This window comes from Armigeres subalbatus, chromosome 2 (assembly GCF_024139115.2).
Source record: "Armigeres subalbatus isolate Guangzhou_Male chromosome 2, GZ_Asu_2, whole genome shotgun sequence".
NCBI lineage: Eukaryota > Metazoa > Arthropoda > Insecta > Diptera > Culicidae > Armigeres > Armigeres subalbatus.
Genome location: NC_085140.1, coordinates 18,618,968 through 18,640,676, shown reverse-complemented (window position 1 = coordinate 18,640,676; position 21,709 = coordinate 18,618,968). Strand labels below are relative to the sequence as shown.

The following is a 21,709-nucleotide window of genomic DNA, read 5'->3' as shown; positions in this document are numbered from 1 at the left end:
CTTTTAACGAGCAACGCTACATAACGAATATTGATCATTTTTGCACATTTTTTCGGTAAAAATGCAATGTGCACAAATTAACTTTTGTAATTAGCTAACAATTGATTTATAAATAAACAAATTCCTTTAATTTTCAAGTGTCACAACGCCAGTGTTCTTTCCCGTCATTGCCGGAGCTCCATCAGTTGTTAGGCCTTAAGAAGAGTTCAAGCTCCTTCATACAGGTCCTACTAACAGCTTTCCTCAGGTCGATACCGGTAGTCGTTTCCTTCATTGGGATCAAAGCTGCTCATTCCTCTGTGATTTGAAGATGGTAGTAAATTCCCCTTCTAAAGCCAGTTGCATGTGCCTTGTATTTTACATTTAGTATTTTCAACGATTGTGAGCAGGTAGAATCAGAAGCAGGTGGCTTGTCCACGTAACATAATTTTTAAATCTTCTATATGAGAACTTTAACTCTTCAACGTGCTGAACGAGAAACTAATACCAGTGAAGGAGGCAGCCGATATGCATTCTCTAACAAGTTTTCCGGAGTCTCCAGTAGCCTTGCGAGCAGGATTGACAATCCGGAGATGGCGAGTCCGATTCTCGATCCATTGTACACGTGCTTGCCACACAAAATACATACTCACTCATGCATTGGTGGGCATAGAAAAGCTTCCAATTAATAACTAAGGAAATACTAATAGAATAATAAATTGAAAAGCACGCCAAGTTCCAGTTGGAGGTTAGAGCCAATGAAGAAGAACAAGTTGTCCGTCGTGGAAAGGTTTCATCCGGTTTCATCAGGTTTCATCAGTATTTACAAAATATCATTACCATCAGAACTGGCCCGTGCTGCATTATTCGACTCCGTGCTTGCCCTGATTTTTTATTCAGTAATAACCTACAGTATTTATTAATCTATATACATAAAAATGAATTTCTGTCTGTCTGAACCTTATAGACTCCGAAACTACTGAACCGATCGGCGTGAAAATTTGTATGCAGAGGTTTTTGGGGGCGGAGAAGGTTCTTAAGATGGTTCAAGACCCATCCCTCCTTTGGAAAGGGGGGCTCCCATACAAATGAAACGGAAATTTCTGCATAACTCGAGAACTAAGCAGAGAATAAATGAATTTTAGGCGAAACGAAGTTCGTCGGGTCTGCTAGTAGATAATAAGAAGGAGCTTCTCGAGTCAGATAGAAAAGCTTTTAAGCCGATTATGGCGTATTTTTTCTTACACAACGCGGGCCAAAACAAATTGAGCAAAGGGCCGCATCCGGCCCGCGGGCCGTACGTTGGGCAGCCCTGGTATAAGGGATTCCTTCCGAAATTTCCTTGGGAGAATTCCTTCAGAAATTTCAGAAAAAATCAGAAAAAAAATATCTGGAAATTCCTGCGGAAATTAGTTTAGGAATTTCTTCGGAATTTCTTTAGAACATCATCTGGAAATTGTTTCGGTTTTTTAAGGAATTCCTTCGGAAAATCCTCCGGAAATTTAATTAATCTCAAGCCCTCGGACATTCCTTTGAAACGTTCGGAAACCACTTTAGAAATTTATTCAGTAATTATTTTAAGAATAGTTTCATCTGGAAATTCCTTAGAATTTCCTCTTCCGAAAATTCCTTAAGTATTTCCTATTTCATTTTTTAATAAATTTCCTGAAAAAATCTAACAAAATTTCTGGAAAGATTACAACAGGAATTTAGTAAGAAACTTGTGTGGCTTCTTTAAAAGATTTTCCGAAGGATCTCCTGCACGAAGTTTCTAAGGAATTACCGGAGAAATTTGCAAAAGCGTTTCCAATGAATTTTCAAAGGGAATTCTTGGACGAATGTCAAAAGGAATTTCCAAAGGCTAAAGAAATTTACGATACATTTATCCCAAGGCAATTTCCAAGGTAGCCTCAAAACAATTTCTTTTAATATTCCTCCGGATATTTCTTAGGTATTTCCGAAAGAATTTTCAAACAAATTTTAAGGGAATTCTTAAACAAATTTACAAAGGAATGTCTGAAGAAATCCCTGCCGGAACTGCCGGACATTTTTTCATTGATTTACGCCCCCAATTATAGTTGGAAGTGACATTGCTAAGAAGATTAGTGTCACTCCTTGCTGATCTTCCAGGGATGGGACACAGGCATTTCTCCCATATGTCCTGGCTCTTATGCCTAGGCTAAAGCGCCATTACTCACTCTCTGAAACGAGATAAAAAATAACATAATAAAATTAAATCTAATTCTAAAACAAATTTACAAACCTCGATCACCTATAATTATAATCATTTAATTATGAAGAAAATGAAAATTATGATTTATGAAAAAAATGAAAATTATGAATTATGAAAAAAATAATGAACGCCTTGTGACATACGATGCACAGGTCCAGGGTACATACAATAAATATGTTATGCCAAAACGAGGCTTTTCAAGTAGCACGAAAAATCAACGATAGTGTTTAATTACTCGGTATGAATGTATGAATCGTCAAAACGATTTATTATTTAAATGGGTGCAAAATGAGTTGTTGCTCAGAACATGTAACTCATTGATCTTACCTTGGATGGAATTATACTTATCCTCTAATTTAAATCGGAGCAATCAGCGAGCGTCTCTTTCTTACTACAAGTGTGTTCCTCTTCGCAAATTTTCCTCCTTTTGGATACGGTTATTCACCAGCTCCAGACCCAAATCAGTTTCACCGTCCTGTATCGTCTTAGTTGATGATATTGACACCCACGATGGTTTCTGGGTGCTGGCTCCGACCGCCGTTTCACCTTTGGACAATACGGTACTCGGAGTGACTTTTGCCAAAACCGAAACATAATAGACTAAAATCCGAAAAATAATTCGCGGAAAAAATATTCCCCCAATTATAGTTTGTACTACTGACGCCAAATTATAAATGAACCAATTACGCCAAAAATGCTGGTGCCCCATCATTACCAGAACTCTGGCGCCGCCAGTGTTATGAAATCTGAATCTGAACAAATTGTCAAATATAACAATTTGTACAATTAACATTAGCATTAGCATTGAGCAATTCGCACAAATTCGTAGGTGTACAAGCCAAGATTATTGTATGAGAATAGCATTACTTTCATCCGTTACCTCAGATATTGATTTGGGACTAATCACTATCTCTTAGATAAAAGCATTGCACTCTCCAATAGTCGAGATCTGTCCTGGCCACGTCCTTGCGAATGCTGGGGAAGGGAAAGGATGGTTAGTTGGCCACCTACTTAAGAAAGATGCAGAGAACTCTACGACCTCTCATAGGTGCCACGGGAGGTTTTGGAATTGTGTGGAAGGTTATAACAGTATGAATCGTTTTGGTAGAACGTGAAACAAGGAAAGAACTAAGATAGAAATACAAAGTAGGAAAGGGACGAGCCTGGAATTGAACCCACGACCTCCTGCTTATAAGGCAGAAGTGGAAGCCACTAGACCACCGAGCTCGTCAAATATAACAATTTGTACAATTGTGCTTTTATTTTACTTTACACTAGGGCACCTAGGGTACTAGCGTAGTTCAAATTTCAAAAAATGTTCGACAATTCCAACTCCCATATGTCTATCAGCTTATTTTTAATGATTTAGGATTCCTGGCAAAATGTCAGGCAATTTGGATCATAATCCAAAAAATAGCATCATAATCTTCTAAACATATTTTAAACCTCAATAGAATAATATTATTATGAAATTTTAGAGAGACATCCTAACCTCATTTTTGCAAAGTCCATTTTGCATGATTCGTCGAGAAATCATAAAACTTTTTTTACACGGATTTTCAAATTTTGAACTAAAAACTTTTTTTACACGGAACGCATCCCCCGTGTAAAAAAAAGAATCGGGTGTACTGAAATTGGTGTCATCAGATATTTTTGGCTAATAAAAATGCTTCACAATTTCAAACTTTTCTTTGGAATTACAAAACTTGTCATCACTTTCTCAGTCAATTTTAAAGTTTCTAATTGTCACAGTTTAGTTTTCATTGAATTCAGGACATGAGACGCAGGCAGCCTAAAACAGATTGATTCACCACTGTGTATGATAAAGCTAGGGTAAAATGCTCAATAGTGGACCCTCTAGTAGCGAAATTTTGCTCTTCCTGACATAAGAAGTGGAAATTTTCAAAATATTAATTTTGCCTGATATCTACCTAATATCAAGCTCTGCATCTCCTCTTCACGATACATACATGAAAGACTCAAATACTTGACGTTATTCGTTGAAATTAACATTTTAAAGTCCTTTGGGGTGCATAATAGGAAATTGCTTCCCTATAGTCGACACTTCATATGATCACTTGTCATAAGACGAGTTTGTACAATCCCCTTGAATTCCACCACTTAATTGTATCTTGACAGATACGTATTTCGACCTCAACAGTAAGGCTGTCTTCAGTGTCTCGTACTTGACTCGACTCGTGTCGGAACGTTCGTTTTCCCTATTATGGACCCCCCAAAATATTCCTATAATGGACACTCTCGTGTTTTTTTTATAGAATTGTAATTTGTACTCCTCCGCTCATTTTTGGTCGCAAAGAAAAAAACACCACTTGGTGCTTTCCGGCGGCGAATGCTTGGATAGCACGTGCTATTTGTACAGCGGGGAAATTTTTCGCATCTACTTGGAAAATGATCATGAAAGTCGTCATTCTGTTGCAAGGCACAATATCTACGTGAAATTTGTATTGGGGAAAATTTTGCTCATCTACGAGAGCCTTGAAAATTGATTACAAAAGATGTTAATTAATTGCAAGTCACAATACTAGCTGTACAAAAGTTGTTGCTTTTTAATAAGCATTACGAACAACAGCTTGCTGTGTTATTTCACCCGGCTTTCTGCAATGAATTCGATGGTGCAATAAAACTGTCATGCACGTTCAGCGAAGCACGTTTCTTCCTTGCCTTGGACTGTCTGTCACTATTATAGATGCTACCTGTATGATGATGGTGCCGCTTATCGATAATGTTTTATGGAAATTCCTTATCGATGTCTGGTGCGCCTACAGCTGTGAGTTCGCATTCGAATGCATGAATGCATCTGAACAAGCAAGTAATAAAATTATAGCACACTTGAAGATGTTTACAGATATGACAGAACTGGTAGCAACAGAAACGAACAACTCTGCAGCTTACTCTCTATTATCTGTTTCAAGCTTGTGGTGTTTCGTCCAACGATTTTTCGCGATAATGATTGTTTTGCATATGTTGATTGCCTGGTGATAAGTTGAACTTCAGATAGCGGACATGCAACGCAAAGGTATCCCATCATCGATGGAGTGTATCAATGGAGATTTGCTGCGTTACAGCAATAATTAAAGTCTGGCATTTCATACCTACGCCATGCCAGGGAATGGATTACTTGGCAGATTAAATTAAAGTTGACAAGAAGTATTTCTATTCGTTGACATTGTATTTTACATTCTGTTCAACCGCAATGATACCATTTGAAAATATTTATCTAAAATATGGTCAACTCATCAGGTCCAATACATTTATGTGATGTAAGATAGTAAGGCAGTCACGTACAATTTACAAGTCAAGCCTGATATAAGTCTTCACTTATCGTAGACTTCAACATTAGAATGCGTTTTATATGTTCTAGAAACAACCAATATGTAAAATTTGATTCATTTCAAGTTGAAGTTCTTCTTTTGAAAGCCTCTTAGATAGTTTAGATTTTAAATGGTTTCTTTGCTTGCCGTATCCTTTACGTAGGGATCTATTTGGGTGTCGTAACGTTGGCACTGGAAACAAAATCAAAGCGCTCCCTACCGGTGGCTGGAAAGTAGAGTCTTGCATCTTTTTAAGGATTCGACCTGGCTATTGGTTTGTTTTGTTTGTTTGTGTATTTACGACACGTTACACCGGAAGGGTGCATTCGTGTCGGAAGGAAGATTTTTGGGTGTACAATTATAAATTCTTTACATTGTAATATTTTCTTTTTATCTTCTACTCTTCTTCTCACGTTTCTCCTCATACTTCTCTCTCTCTCACTATCTTCTTAATCTTTCCTACCGGTGCTTCCAAGCTGGTTGCGGCAGAGCTGTGAAATAATAGCGCTTCCGTCTCCGTGGACCACTGTAGGAAAAAAAGGTACAGCGGTAAACTCTGCGAGTGTGTGAAAACACTGGTACTTGCCTGTGGGGCGCATTGCCCCACAGTACCAGCTGCTGTCGAAACCATTACACTAGTTTGCCAATACCGACAACAGCCGGCACTGGGGATGCGCTTTGTGTAATATTGCTTCGGTAACGGTCCTTCTCCAGGCGAGAATACGGTTGCGGTTTGATGGTAACCTGTAATGTTTTACAAGACAGTATCTGCTGGTGGATGGATAGACCGAGTACTGACCTGTGGGACGCCAGTGCCCCACAGTGCCAGCCGTTGCCAAAACTACTACACCACTGTTTCCAGATACACCGGCAACAGCCGGCACTGGGGAAAGGCTTTGTGTAGTATTGTCGACTGGATTCATCTTGCTCGTGTGTTGACGCCATTTACAGCTGTTCAGACAAGTTTGTTTGCTGTAGGAACAGTAGCAGTCTCTTCGTTGTTTCGTCGGCATTACCCAGGGCATCTCTGAGACTAGTTGCGTTGATGTCGTTGTCCCGTCGCTGCTGCTCATACTTCCGACAATGGAGGATGATATGCCGCACGTCGATGATAGTTCCGCAGCACTCGCAGGTGGGCGGAGGATCCTTCTTCAGCAGAAATGTATGGGTCAGTCTCGTGTGACCAATTCTTAGTCGGGTTAACGCACGTTGGTCTGCTGGATTGGTCTGATCCGTCCACCGGAGCGTATCGTCCTTGATTTCTCTTAGTTTCACGTCTCGGGAATCGTGCCACTGACGGTTCCATCGCCATCGTATAGCCTGCTTTATCGCTCTTAAAGCGTCTTCGCCCGGAATGGGCATATCGATTGCAGGTTGTGCCCTAGCCTCGTTTGCTAGTCGGTCGGCCTCGATATTTCCATTAATGCCGGCGTGTCCCGGGATCCAGCAGAATCGGACTGGTTTGTTGCGCATCACCTTTTCGATATCCTGTATCCACGGGTGTTTTGATGCCCCGGATTGTAATGCCAACAAACAGCTAGCCGAATCTGTAAGGATCACCATTTCACCCCTGGTGTTCGGGGTCGTTACAGCTTTCTTGATTGCATATGCTTCCGCAGAGAAAACACTGCACGCTTGCGGAAGGCTGAACGATCTTGCGAGGCCGGTCGTGTGAAATGCGGCGCCTACAGCATCGTCAGATTTTGAGCCATCGGTGTAGATCACCGTCGACCCACGGAATCTTGTCGAGAGTAATTGTTGGACGACTGGTATAGCTATATCCGGCGGGGCCCCGGCTCGAACGCAGTTCTTCACATCCCACACTATTGATGGTCTTCGTGCATGCCAGACACGATCACTCTGCCTTGTTACCTGATCGATAGCGGGAAGTGCTGTGCCGGTATATTCGTAAAGACGGTCTGATGCCCGGCGGATCAACGGAAGATTGCTGTTGTTGAGACTTTTTGTCATAATTCGGATGGCCGTTCGCGCTATCGATTGTGTGGCAAGTAGTCCAAACGGAAGAGTGCCGGCTTCGGCCATGATGGAGTTAATAGGGCTGGTCACAAACGCTCCGGAAGCGTAGCGTACCATTTTGTTGTACACTGGAGCGAGGGTCTGCAGAGTGTCCGCTCCTCCTCGGCTCAGTAGTCCAATTCCGTACGTCAGCTTCGCTGTGATGAGCGCTGAACCCACCTGCAGCAGAGTTGCTCGGTTGCCACGTGGAAGCTTCGCTCCGATCATCTGGAAGATTCGCAGTCGTGATTCGCACGATTTCTTCACCGCTTTACAGTGCGGCTTAAACGTGAGCGTTCGATCCAGAGTGACTCCCAGGATCCTTACGCGGTTGGTTTTTGGGACGGGAATTCGATCGATGGTGATCTCTTGCGCCGGCTCTCGACGCTCGTTGGAGCTGCAGTAAAACGTTTGCGACTTGGTCGCAGATATAGGGAATCTCACGCTCTTCGCCCATTTGTCTACAACTTTAACTGCGGTGTAAACCTTTCCCTTTTGCTCTAAGCACCACAAGGAGGATGTAGTTCGCGTACAGAAGAATTTCAACTCCGGCGGGTAGCACGCGGAAAATAGGTTGCATCGCGATGAGAAACAGCGTCACGGATAGGACGGAACCTTGAGGTACTCCGTTCTCCAGGAGGTACTCTTGAGACACATGTCCTCCTATGGACACCTGGAAGGTGCGTTCCGAAAGGAAACTCTGCAGTAGATTCAGCATCCGACCACGTATTCGCCAAGACCTTAGAGTCCGCAAGATGCCGTGTCGCCAGGTGGTGTCGTACGCCTTCGATAGATCCAGGGATGCTATTAGGCAGTGTTCGTCAGTAGTAGGCAGCGACCTTTCGAGCTCGGCAAAGTACGTATCGGTGCCACGTCCAGCACGAAAAGCATGTTGGCGCTTGTCGAGTCGTCCACTTGATTCGAGCTCGGTAATCAGTCGCCGATTGATAATCCGCTCGAGAAGCTTCGCCATGCAGCTGGTAAGCGAGATTGGCCGGTAGGCATTCGGTCCGGAATCGTGGCAGTTTGGTTTTGGGATAGGTACCACGATGGCATTCCGCCAGCTTGCGGGAAACTGGCCACTGCGCCAGATGTCGTTCAACAGTTCGAGAAGGGTCGTTTTTACGGGGAGTGGAAGACGTTGCAGCAGAGGGTATCCGATCGAGTCTGGACCTGTTGACGCACTTCGCCCTTTGTCGAGAGCCCACAGAAGTTCGCTCAGGGTAATGTCGATGTTGTACATATCATCATTCTGGTGCGAAAAATCAATAGACCGTCGTTCAGCTGCCGCTTTCGCCATCTGGAACGATGGAGGGTAGCGAAGTCGCCGATCTCTCGCAATACACTTTCGCCAGTTCTTCTGCCACTTCTTCGGGATCGTCCGTGAATTCGTCAGCTCGCTTGAGGACTATTGGGCGTTGTTGCCGGTTACCGCGCAGAGTATTCACCGTCCGCCACAGTTCGGTTGTCGTGCTGCTGGGTGATATTTTTGCCACGAAGTTTTCCCATGACTGTTCTTTTGCCTTACTGATTGCCTTCCGTGCCGCTGCTCGTGCTTCCTGGAATTTCGCCAGCGCTTCAGGATGGCCCGGATCGCATTGCTGCATACGTCGAAGGGATCGGAGACATTTTCGCCTATGTCGAATTGCTGCTTTCGCTTCGGGGCACCACCATGGTGCCGCTTTCGGTCCAGTTCGGCCGCTGGTTCGTGGGATGGATTTTGCCGCTGCTGCTAGTATCTTCTCGGTGAAGCTGTCAACGTTCCACTCGGCATTTGGCCGTATGGTTAAGGCCGTAAGCCGCTCGTACAACGACCAATCTGCTTGATCGTAGATCCACTTTTGTCTTGTCGTTTTGTGGTTCATCCATCCGGGGATGGACAAGATGATCGGAAGGTGGTCGCTATTATGCGTGTCCGACAGGGTTCGCCAAGTAAACCTAGGATCCAGATTCTCAGAACAGATGGTTACGTCAATTGCCGAGGTGTTTTCCGTAGCCGGATCGATGTGGGTGTGTGAGCCGTCGTTTAAGATCACCAAACGATGGGTTAAAGTAGTCTCGGCGATGAAGCGACCAAGCGGGCTCGACTGTTGAGACCCCCAAACGAGATGGTGCGCATTGAAGTCCCCAAGAAGTAACAACGGTCCCTCTAGCTGTTCGAATAATTCACCTAGTGCAGCCTGACACTGCGTAGAACTCGGCGGGATGTAGACAGATACCACCGTTACCTGGATAGGTGCGTGGATACGCACTGCGATAACTTGCAGGGTGGTGTGGATCTGCACACGCTCGAACGGTATACCTTCTCGGATGGCTAGCCCAACCCCGTGTTGCCAGTAGTGTACGCTGTTCGACTCCAGAAGTAGCGTATAATGCTTGCCGACGAAATCTGGTGCAACAACGGATTGATTCACCTTAGTCTCCTGTAGTGCAACGACGCAGGGCTCGAGATCGGCGATAAGGAGTTTCAATTCGCTAATGTTGCCCCTGAGGCCACGCAAGTTCCACTGTAGGGCGAAAACGGAACCGGAGCGGCTATCCGTTGCAGATCGTGTGGCGGACGACGATGTAGATGTCCTACGCGTCGACGGGTTAACTCTAGGAGATAAATTTGCCGCGGTAATCTCTGCAGGTGTTTGTATTATACTGGGACTTGCCTGTGGGACGCTTTGCCCCACAGTGCCAGCCGCTGTCGAAACCATTACACTAGTTTTGCCAATACCGACAACAGCCGGCACTGGGGATGCGTTTTGTGTAATATTTCTTCGTCGAGACGGGCCTTCTCCGGGTGATAGAGCTGTTGTGTGTTGTTGACCTGTAAAGTTTTGCGAGACAGTATCTGTTTGATGCAAGGAACATTGAGGACTGACCTGTGGGATGCCTTGCCCCACAGTACCAGCCGTTGCTGAAACTTTTACACGGTTGCATCCAGATCTGCCAGCAACAGCTGGCACTGGGGAAAGGCTTTGTGTAGTAATATCAACTGCTCCGCTATTGACGCTTTCATGTGTTGTAGGGCTTAATGATTCATGTTTGCTGGTGTAGGGCGGCGGCCAGGGCATAGGAGGGCTACCCCTCCCCCTACCGTTTATCCCGGGATGTGGTTGTCGTGAGAGTATTAGTTTGTGTAGAGCGGCGGCCAGGGTAAAGAAGGGCTACCCCTTCCCCCTGCCGTCTATCCCATGTTTCCGGTGTCGTGGTGTAATCAAAGTTTCCATCGGCTACGGGGGTGAATTCGTCATCTACGGGTTGGGGTAAGACGTCCCGGATGACTCCTTCAACCTGCCGTACTTGCGTCGGAAGAGGTACTACACTTTCCCTGCTTCCGAACCGATTTAGTTCGTTGTCCGTGTTCGTGCCGTGGTCGTCATTGTGGTGCATGCGGTGTTGGGAAGTGAATCTATCGAAGGCCTTGATTATTGAGTGTATCCGATACTACTGACTCCTCGCCGGAGAAATCCATTTCCGTGAGGTCGTGAGTGACGGGCTTTTTCGGCGGCGGGCTCAGATCAGGTGAGATAGGCGGTTTGTTGTAATTCAACTTCGTAGGTCGTCCGCGCTTCGCTTCCTGAATGGCTGGAGAATTGTTGCGTGAACGAGTAGTTGGGCCAGTCGTCGTGTGGGCTAGTCGTTGCTCACGGTTGTGATGCGGCTTTTCTTGGCTAATGCTTTCGCTATTCTGACTTATTTTTCCTTGGGCGGCTTGCTGTTTGGCCTGCTTGATGAAGACCATCATTTGAGCGATCTTGTGATCTTTCTCTTTGCTCTGCTCTATCATTCGAGCAATCTCTTCATCTTTTTTCGCCATAGCCTGTTCCAGTTCCTTCAGTTTTTTTTCGATTGCGTTATGTTGTATTGCTGCCTGCGCGTAGCTACCTGTCGCATGTTGTTCGGCTCGTTTCCTGGCCTCCGGGAAGCTTAAATTGTCACGTACTTTAATTTTAATAATCTCGACTTCTTTTTTATACATCGGGCACTGGCGATTTGTTGGCCGATGGTTACCATTGCAATTCCGGCAGAATTGAGCCTCACCGCACTCTTCTTCTCCGTGGAAATTACCAGAACAGTTGTAACAGCGTTGAGGTCCAGGACATCGGGCACGAGTATGCCCGTAGCTAAAACACCCATAACATAACATCGGGTTGGGGAAGTACGGACGCGTTGGGACACGCAAAAGGCCAAATTTTATATAATCCGGGTAAGTCGTCTTACCGAACGTGAGGATCAGGGCGGCCGTATTCACTCTCTTGCCGTTTTCGTTCCTTGTGATTCGTTGGACACGGGTTACTTTTTCTTTAACCAGTTCTACAAGGATGTCCTTCTCCTCCATGTGGATCAAATCGTAGCACGAGACGACACAGCGACTGACGTTCAAGTTCGGGTGCGGGGCAACTTCCACTTCGGTTCCGTCAATTAAATTTGTCAACTGTAGTAGCTTGGCAACTTGGGCCGGGTCACGGACACTCAGAGTGTATTTGGTTCCTTGCGCCTCAGTTTTGGCGTTTTCGATCGGACCAGCACACGCCTCTACAGATTTTCCAATAATGAACGGGTTTTAGGAAGCGGGGTCTCGTCTTTTCCAGTTAACTGTAAAAGTCAATTCACCGAACTTATTCGTCGGATCCATAAATATCGGTAGCCTGCGTTTCACTGACCTCCAGGGTCGCCGCTACTAGCGGCCGACATATCCTTTATCGTCGGAATTCTACAATTGGCAACGGTCACCCGTTACCTACCCCAAGCGAACACAAGAGAGGTAAAAAATGAACGATCTTACCTTCTTTGTCCCTTCGACGAATGTTTTTTGCAAGCGTACGTGAAATTTTGAGCCCCACTGTGTTCACACACTTTTGGAAGGCACTGTAGTGCCTCCGTAATGATGTTCGGACACTTTCTAAAAATCGATTTTTAATCGAAATTCCAAAACTTTTCGGCACTTTTAATTATCTCTGGAAATCTTCTTTTAGGCGTACCGCGCACCACACCACCGAAGGCTGAATGAAAATAGCCAGGCAGCCAAACGATGGCTGTTTGTTTATTTCGTTCGGAGCACGTGTCCCAAACAAAAAATCACTTTTTTCACACGTTTCTTCACCGATTTGCACCAAACTTTCACTGTTTGTTCTTTATACACCACCTTAGGCACCGATTGGTATGCGTTTCGACTACGGCGGCCGCGAATTTCAGGTAAAAAGCACCTGGTAGCTTCGAGAGCGCACACTGTACCACCGTACATAACGGTGTGTCGGAACGACGATGCTGGCTATTGGTATAACTGATTGCATTGAAAGAAATAGAATCGATTCAGACTTCGATATTATAAATCCCCGCCTGCTTGCTTCATCATTGTTATCCTTATTCCGACTTAAGTGATTTTTTTATGTCGGTGTCTTAAATGAACCTATCGTTTTTTGCTTCTTGATGATTTCGTCTGTCTCTCAGGGTGCAATTCAGCAAAGTCACAAAATTGCGTCAGATTTACGGACTTTCCATCCAAATGCACGATTTAACTTTGGAATAATGTATATAGTAAATCGTTAGGTTAACTGTTACTGGGGATTTTGAGCAGCGCCCTATTGATATAGTGATTACCAACTAGAAAGAAGTGTGGAGATCGCCAAACCGAAAACATGAATTTACACGTGTTTTGACCATGCTTACGAAGGTGCATTTGGCGGTGCATGAGTAAACTATTTATCATGAATCAGTGTGGCGGGAAATATCACATAGCTTGGAAAAATATTCTGATTCCTACGATTTTGCGACAGTTATGCGTAGCAAGGTAGTAAGAGTAAACTTCGCATTTTTTTATTCTAGGTATTATTTTCCGTATTTTGCAGATCAAACATTAAATGAATCATTTGTTTGAGAAACTAGTGATTAATATCGCATAAATACTTAAGCCGTAAAGCATTTCAAACTAATTCATTATCTAAAAACCTAGATTAATCCACCTAGAGGCGACGATGCCTTACCCGATTCAATCTTTTGGTTTCGCATTAGTGTTGTGTTGCATAATGAATAATTGCCTACATCACGGTTCTTTCAATCGCTGTATCGCGAATCAACCATTTTCTTCATAACTTTTGAACGCAAAGATCGATTATGATTATATTCGGTAGTGATCAATAGGGTCCACCGATGAAATCGGTTAAAAATTACTATATAAAAAAGTGGTTAACGTTTTTTGGTTTTCGTGTGCGCGCACACACACACACGGACAGACAGACATTTGTTCACAGAGTCGCAGAGTCGATTGGAAATGATGGCCTTTCGGTACAACTTTTTTGTAGGAGAAAGAAAAAGGATGTAATTTTTGGAAGGATCCGTTTTTTACTCCTTCCTTCGCTAGTGCCTATACTTTCACTTTGAATGCGTTACGTAGGCGTGTTACGTATTATTATTATGAATTATGGAATAAAATGTATGGTATTTGAATCAAATTCATATACTTATGCTTCTTAATTGTTTCATACATACAATTGATATTAAAGAACGTTTAAAACCAAACGTAAAAGGGGTTCCAAAAATTTCCTAAATTTCTTATTTAATAAAACAAGTTTTATCTCGAGTCTGAAAATATTCCCATGTGATTAAGGAAGGATAAAAATCTTATGAGTGTCGTGTCGTTCCATCTTCTTCTTCTTTTTAATGGCATTACATCCCCACACTGGGACAGAGTCGCCTCGCAGCTTAGTGTTCATTAAGCACTTCCACAGTTATTAACTGCGAGGTTTCTAAGCCAGGTTACCATTTTTGCATTCGTATATCATGAGGCTAACACGATGATACTTTGATGCCCAGGGAAGTCGAGACAATTTCCAATCCGAAAATTGCCTAGACCGGCACCGGGAATCGAACCCAGCCACCCTCAGCATGGTCTTGTTTTGTAGTCGCGCGTCTTACCGCACGGCTAAGGAGGGCCCCGTTCCATCTTCTTCTTTATTCTTTATTCTTTATTTATATTAGGGGAGGGGGTAGACTTGGTCCCCTTTTCTGATTTCCGATATATCACAACCAAAAATGAATAAACATACGCGATTTCCACACAGACTCTCTAAGAAATATAGTATTTAACTTTACTGATGTATTTTTCTTATTGGCATTACATCTCACATTGATGTATGACATTATTGTTGTTATTGATACACAATCGATTTTTTGGAGTGCTGTCAATCGACTTTGAAAATATTTGGGGGAAATTGATCCCTCTCCAAGAAATTGCTTTGATAAAATTAGAAAGGTGCCCTCAGATTTTTTAAATATTTTCCCTTCAAAATACGCAGAATTATCGAATTGCTGTTCGTATACATGAACGATTTTTGTTATTGAATTCGACAGCACATGCAATTTTAAAATTTGGGGAGACTTGATCCACTTTCTATGAGATCTACGCAATAAATATTTTTTCCTGTCAAACCTTTCAATCAGATCCGTAAAATCTACAAAAAAATAGAAGCCTAAGAACGGTTTTTAATTTTTTTGAATTTTTTCGCCAAATTTTTGTATGGGTTACTAACGGGGGATCAAGTGTCCCCATATTGAGGCAATAACTTCAAATCCAATTATCCTAAAAATATGATGGAATGTTGACATTTTCATCAGTACAGATCAATAAGCATATTTATGGCTTGTTGCTGTGAAAAAACGAAAGATTTTGGTCATTGATATGAAAAGTTGTTCAAATTTTGCGTGGCCAATAAAAAAATCTTTGGGAAGGTCAAAACAAAAAAAGATGTTAGTACATAATCCAATTTCGTGCCAATTACCCCTAAAACATCAGAGTTACAGCTGATCGAAAGATGCTAAGCTAGAATGAAAGCACGAGCTTCGGACGGAAGCATCCAAAATTCGTTATTACGAAACATAACATGATGAATTGAACTCCCTCGTCAACATGTTTGATTGGCCAATATATAACACCGACATCAACATTTTGGTTTTTTTTTTAATAATTCTAGGTACCCAGTCCCAAAGAAACAAGTTTTAACGCTTCCTCAGTTTTAAAATCTAAATTCAAAAAATTCAAATAGGGTGGAGAACCATTTGGGCAGCACCCCCTATTCCCGTCAGCAACGTACATTACTCGAACGCATTACAGCCGAATTATTTGTGTTTTAGTACATGGTTTTAGTACATGGGAATAGGGGGTGCTGCCCAAATGGTCCCGCTCCCTAGGTGCTGAAATATAGTTTTGGACTGATTCGTTCGATTTAAAACTAACATCAAGATTATTCTTGAGGCCGGTTTACACTTCTACATTTTTTTATTTCGATTTTTGAAATAGAGACGTAAAAAACTAGTGTTCTTTGGGAAAGTTGACCTTAATTAAGTCAAATAATTGACTGAGACAATAAAATGAGTTACCTTTTTTGTTGGGAAAGGTTGAAAGCAGAAATAAATGGTTTTGGTCTTGTGCAAAATCTTTAATCTTACGAGTTCACTTAAGAAAAGTTCAAGCATTTGTTTCAAGTTTTCGAGCGGGTTATTAAGTTTCAAATATATCGCTACGTTGAGCAAAATAACTTTCTTAATAGTTGTCAATCAGGATTCGTCCTAATTACACTTTTAAAACTGCCATATTAAGTTTTTGATAACCATCGTGTTATCTATATAATAAAAATGAGTTGAGACTTCCTTCCTGACGATTTAACTCGCGAACGGGTTGACCGATTTGCAAGATTTTTTCCCTTATCGATTTGTTTTGGGAACCGCAAGGTTTGTATATACAAAAAGTTGGTAAATATAACGGGGAAATGTAAAAAATCATTAGAATACTATTATGAGTCAGCTGTTGAGGAAAACAAAACAAACGCACGGAAATTGATCTAGAGTGCGGTGCTGCAAATAGTTCATTGTGACATTTGCAACACCCGGGAAAAGCTGGGTTTCTCTTGCTAGTATATGTATAAAGAAAACAAAATAGGGCCAAGGTAACCCAAAATAAAGGCAATAAAATCTGACATAATTCCATGTCTATAAACAGCTGGCAATTATAGTTACCAATAAGGTTAGTTGCATGATTAGAAAAACAAATCGAATTGATTACGGAGTTTACCACAAAGCACCTTATGAGGAATCGTATCAAATGCTTGGAAAATCGTGGAGATTAAAAACAACAGGCTTATCATTATCTAAACTAGTGTTCTTTGGGAAAGTTGACCTTAATTAAGTCAAATAATTGACTGAGACAATAAAATGAGTTACCTTTTTTGTTGGGAAAGGTTGAAAGCAGAAATAAACGGTTTTGGTCTTGTGCAAAATCTTTAATCTTACGAGTTCACTTAAGAAAAGTTCAAGCATTTGTTTCAAGTTTTCGAGCGGGTTATTAAGTTTCAAATATATCGCTACGTTGAGCAAAATAACTTTCTTAATAGTTGTCAATCAGGATTCGTCCTAATTACACTTTTAAAACTGCCATACTAAGTTTTTGATGACAATTCGTGTTATCATAGATAATGATAAGCCTGTTGTTTTTAATCTCCACGATTTTCCAAGCGTTTGATATGATTCCTCATAAGATGCTTTTTGGTAAACTCCGTAATCAATTCGATTTTTCTAATCATGCAGCTAACCTCATTGGTAACTATAATTGCTAGCTGTTTATATATAATGATTGACAAGATAATAAATATGTTATATAAAAATATGTTATCTCCTAATGTTAAAAAATACATGCATTATTTATTAGTGGTAACAGTGGTAATTCTGTATTGAAGCCTACCCTTAGCAGGAATGATGCACAAATAGAATTCAAAGATCATATATCAGTTTGATTGCGATAATCAATGATAACTTCACGTTTGACAAATTTATTTTTAAATAATGTGAAAAAAATAATAGCAGCTTTGAGAACTTTCTATTAAGTGGTTTTTTGATGAAAGAACTAGACTCAAACTGTTTAAAAGTCCAACAGGCAACAGGTCGAGGCGATATCATGCAATCGCTCAGAATGGAAATTTGTCAAGTCGATCTTTTGTCGATCCCTTTTTCGACTAACTGCTTAATGATCCCTTAATGACTATTCAATAAATACATTGACCAAATCTAATCCTGATATCTTCCTTTCTTTTTCTTCCAGCATCTCTATCAGCGATCGGAACACCCATCGGGTGCCTTCTCAGTGGCTACGTAATGGACAACTTTGGACGCAAGAAGGCCCTACTGATAACGGAAATTCCCATGATTATCGGCTGGATCATCATAGCGTGCGCCACCAACGTGGAAATGATCTATGCGGGACGTATTCTGACCGGGTTCGGTTCCGGTATGGTTGGAGCCCCGGCCCGTGTCTACACATCAGAAGTAACGCAACCCCACCTTCGAGGAATGCTTTGTGCACTGGCATCAACGGGCATCAGCTTAGGGGTACTGTTTCAGTACACTCTGGGAGCGGTGACCACGTGGAAGATCCTCTCGGCTATTTCCGCTTGTGTTCCGGTGTTGGCCTTTGCACTGATGTTGTTCATGCCGGAGACCCCAAATTATCTCGTATCCAAGAACAAACCAGATCAGGCACTAAAGAGTTTAGCCAAACTGAGAGGTTCCACGTACAACCTGGAGAAAGAAGTTACGCAACTGCAAACGTTTGCCCAGAAAAGTAACCAAAAGAAGAAAATGTCGCCGAAAGAGACAATCCAAGCTCTACTGCATCCATCCTGCCTGAAGCCTTTTGGAATTTTGACCCTCTACTTCATGATGTACCAGTTCAGCGGCGTCAACACAATCACCTTCTACGCTGTGGAGATTTTCCAAGATTCTGGCACCACAATGGATAAGTACACGTGTACTATAATGCTTGGAGTTGTTCGATTCATCTTCACAATCTTGGCCGCAATATTGCTCAGAAGGTGTGGTCGGCGTCCATTGACGTTCATTTCTGGCATTGGATGTGGTGTCACGATGATTGGTTTAGGAACGTACCTGTACTACAAGAAGACCTGGGAAATGGCCGTTCCTCCGATCGCCCCCACTGCAACATGGTTCCCAGTAGCATGTATCTTCATATTCACCATCACCTGCACACTTGGCTTCCTGGTAGTACCATGGGTCATGATCGGCGAATTGTACCCAATGAAGGTGCGGGGAATCGTAGGAGGATTCACGACCTGTATGGCGCACATATTTGTTTTCATCGTCGTCAAGACTTATCCATTCCTGGCCCACTTGCTCGAGAGGCACGGGGCTTTCATTCTGTACGGATGCATCTCGTTTTTGGGTAGGTTCAATGAATTTTGAAGCATCTTCACAATTCTAACAAAGCATCTTTTTCAGGGACGGTCTTCTTCTACCTCTGCCTGCCGGAGACCAAGGGCAAAACGTTGCAAGAGATCGAAGACTATTTCTCAGGCCGCATCAAATCGCTGAAGAAATCCAAACAACAGGAAGCCGAGGGCCAACAACTCAATAACAACTCCAAGCCTCAACTGCTGACGGTGGAGAAGAACAAGCTGCTTCCGTAAGTGCCTGGCTTGGCTGGTTCCATTGCCGCCTACTCACGGGCTTCTTCAGTCAGTGTGCCATACGAGGAAACGAGAAGTATTTTTATTTGTTTGATACGGAAACTGGAAGTGATAAATATTTCTTCCTTCTTTTGCTTTGTTCACACATTACGATTTGTCGAAATTCGTTTCAGAAGAATTTTCAAATTAGACAAAGCGGTACTATTTTCTTATATACTATTAGTTACCTCTTGTTGGTCTATATTAGATTTTATGTGTTAGATTTTTTTCTCATTTCTTATAGTATTATTTAAGCACTTGACTCTTTGAAAGACTTAAAGTGGCCATTTTGTTTCTTCTGTGTATCGCTTTTTCTTTATCTTGACAATAATTGTACTGAAACAAATTTATATTCTTGATAAAATATTCACAGATAATAAAACCGCACATGTTTTACTTTGTACACCAATCGTAAATAAGGAAAACAAATCTCTGAGAATGCTCAGTTTGATTTAAAATCGGGTTTGAATGCGATTTCAAAAAACATAAACATTGAGACTATATGATCTGATTCAAACAAGAAACAATCACAATCTACTCCAACTAGATAGAATAAGAAACTCAGGAAACCAACGGACCATAAAGTGCTTTAAAGACAGCGAGATGATAATGCTTGAGCGAGCGTGTGTGAATTAGAATGTGACAAAATGAGAAATCACTCGCGTAATGGTACGCGATATATCAGATCGCCATTAAACTATGTAGTTCTGTCAATGTGATAGCGGACCTCAACTTACACCGAAAAGAGTAAATATCATATAAACCAACGTTTACTCAATAGATAAGAAAGATATCAAATTATGATTAGCTAGAGTTAGTACTTAATCATTAAGTCTGCCCCTCCGCATTAGTCAGAACTTGGAAGAGAAACAGATAGAAGGACATTACTGCTGGGTGCATGATGTACTTACAGTGGCGTAGACGAGTAAAAGTTCCATGCGATATAATTACACACCTTCTCGGTAAGGTTTCTGATACTGAACTAGAAAAAAAATGATACCGTAATAAACCGTTCAAAAGACAATTTTTTCTAAGAAAAATCGAAATTTTAATCACACATAAATTGTTATCCGATAGCCCATGTGTTTCAAATTATTGCTTGTAAAATGCAAATTTTCTTCCTGCGAAGTTACAACCATTATTGCGTTGCGCCATTATTGGTTGCAGAGCTTCCTCTTCGGCGGTCTTAGATTAGGGTGCTATGCTTCTTCGGCTTCCCTGAATGTTTAGGGTCCTCTTATCTATCTATAATATAATCAATATTCACTATTCAGTTCAATCAAAGTTAATTGCCTATATTCCGGGGATTAAACCACCCGACATTAATGGACATTAATTTACAATGTTATGAAAACTCATATGTGAATATGTACATTATTGTTGGACGTATCTTACTGATGAAAAGGCAACCATTCAGATCAAGAGAACAATTGGGAATGAGTTTATTTTTTCGTTATTAGTTTAAGCAATCTAAGTTGCTATCAATAAAGTACTTAGTTGTTAGCAATGGACCTATGTTTAGCAACTGGTAAGCGAGTTGAGTACTATGATTCCATCACTCCTCCTCATCGCTTACAAGTCGAATTCCAATCTTCGTACGAAATGTTTCTAATCTTACTCTATTCAATGGCTTCGTGAGTATGTCCACAAGCATTGTTTCTGTTGGACAGTAACTTACTTCTATTTCATTGCGTTCAGCTAGATCCTTGATAAAATGGAATTTTGTGTCTATGTGCTTCGATCGTTTCTCTCCATGGTTGGTTAACATTTTTATACAGCTTTGATTATCCTTGTAGATTCGTATAGGAAACTTCACGATTTCACCGAAATCCTTCATAAGTTCTGGATCCACTTCAATTCTTGACAACATTCTGCGAGTGAGATGTATTCAGCCTCAGTGGATGATAAAGCTACGCACACACTTAAATTATAATACCGATCTCGGTTGAATTTTTCACCGAACCAGATCGGTTGAAAGCAATGAACCGATCAGTCGTTCGTTTTCTTCAAAATATCTATCTTCTTCTATATATATAAAAATCAATCTATGTATGTATGTTCGCTAACTACTTCTGAACCACTTGGCCGAATTCAACCAAATTTGGTACACACGTTCTCTATCCTCAGGGGAAGTTGACAAAGGGGGTGGGAGGGTCATTTAGAAAAGGGGAGGGTTTTGTTTAGAAAACGAACAATTATGTGTAACTTGCATCTCCTAGGACCGATTTCAACCAAATTTTGTACACATATTCAATATAAGGAAACAATCATATGCGAGTGTAATCTTTGAAAGGGGAGGGTCTGGAGGGAGGGGTATTGTTCAGAAAACGGGTAATTCAGAGTAAATTCTGAAGCCCTGGACCGATTTCAACCAATTTTGGTACACACATTCTCTACCTAAAGAAAAGATAACAAAGCGGGTGGGGCGGTCATTGTAAAAAGGGAGGGTATGGGGGAGGTTGTCTTTATAAAACGAGCAATTCAGTGTAACTCCCAACCCCAGTACCCATATCAACCAAATTTTGTACACATATTCACTAAGAGTAGTCGATCATATGGAAGTGTAATTTGGGAAAGAGGGGAGGGTCTGAGGGAGGGGTATTGTTCAGAAAACAAGCAATTCAGTGTATCTTTTGAACCCCTGGACC

At 41.9% G+C, this 21,709-nt stretch overlaps 1 protein-coding gene across 2 annotated transcripts in view; it reads left to right on the top strand.

Annotated features, from left to right (window-relative positions):
- Positions 1–20,101, top strand: part of LOC134218026 (facilitated trehalose transporter Tret1-like) — a 48,004-nt gene extending 27,903 nt beyond the window's left edge. For both annotated transcript variants that reach the window (XM_062696903.1, XM_062696904.1), the window contains exons 4-5: positions 17,642–18,778; positions 18,835–20,101. In XM_062696903.1, the coding sequence (XP_062552887.1) occupies positions 17,642–18,778; positions 18,835–19,022 (1,325 nt within the window). In that variant the 3' untranslated portion in view covers positions 19,023–20,101. The remainder of the gene's footprint in view (positions 1–17,641; positions 18,779–18,834) is intronic.
- The last annotated feature ends 1,608 nt before the right edge of the window (positions 20,102–21,709 follow it).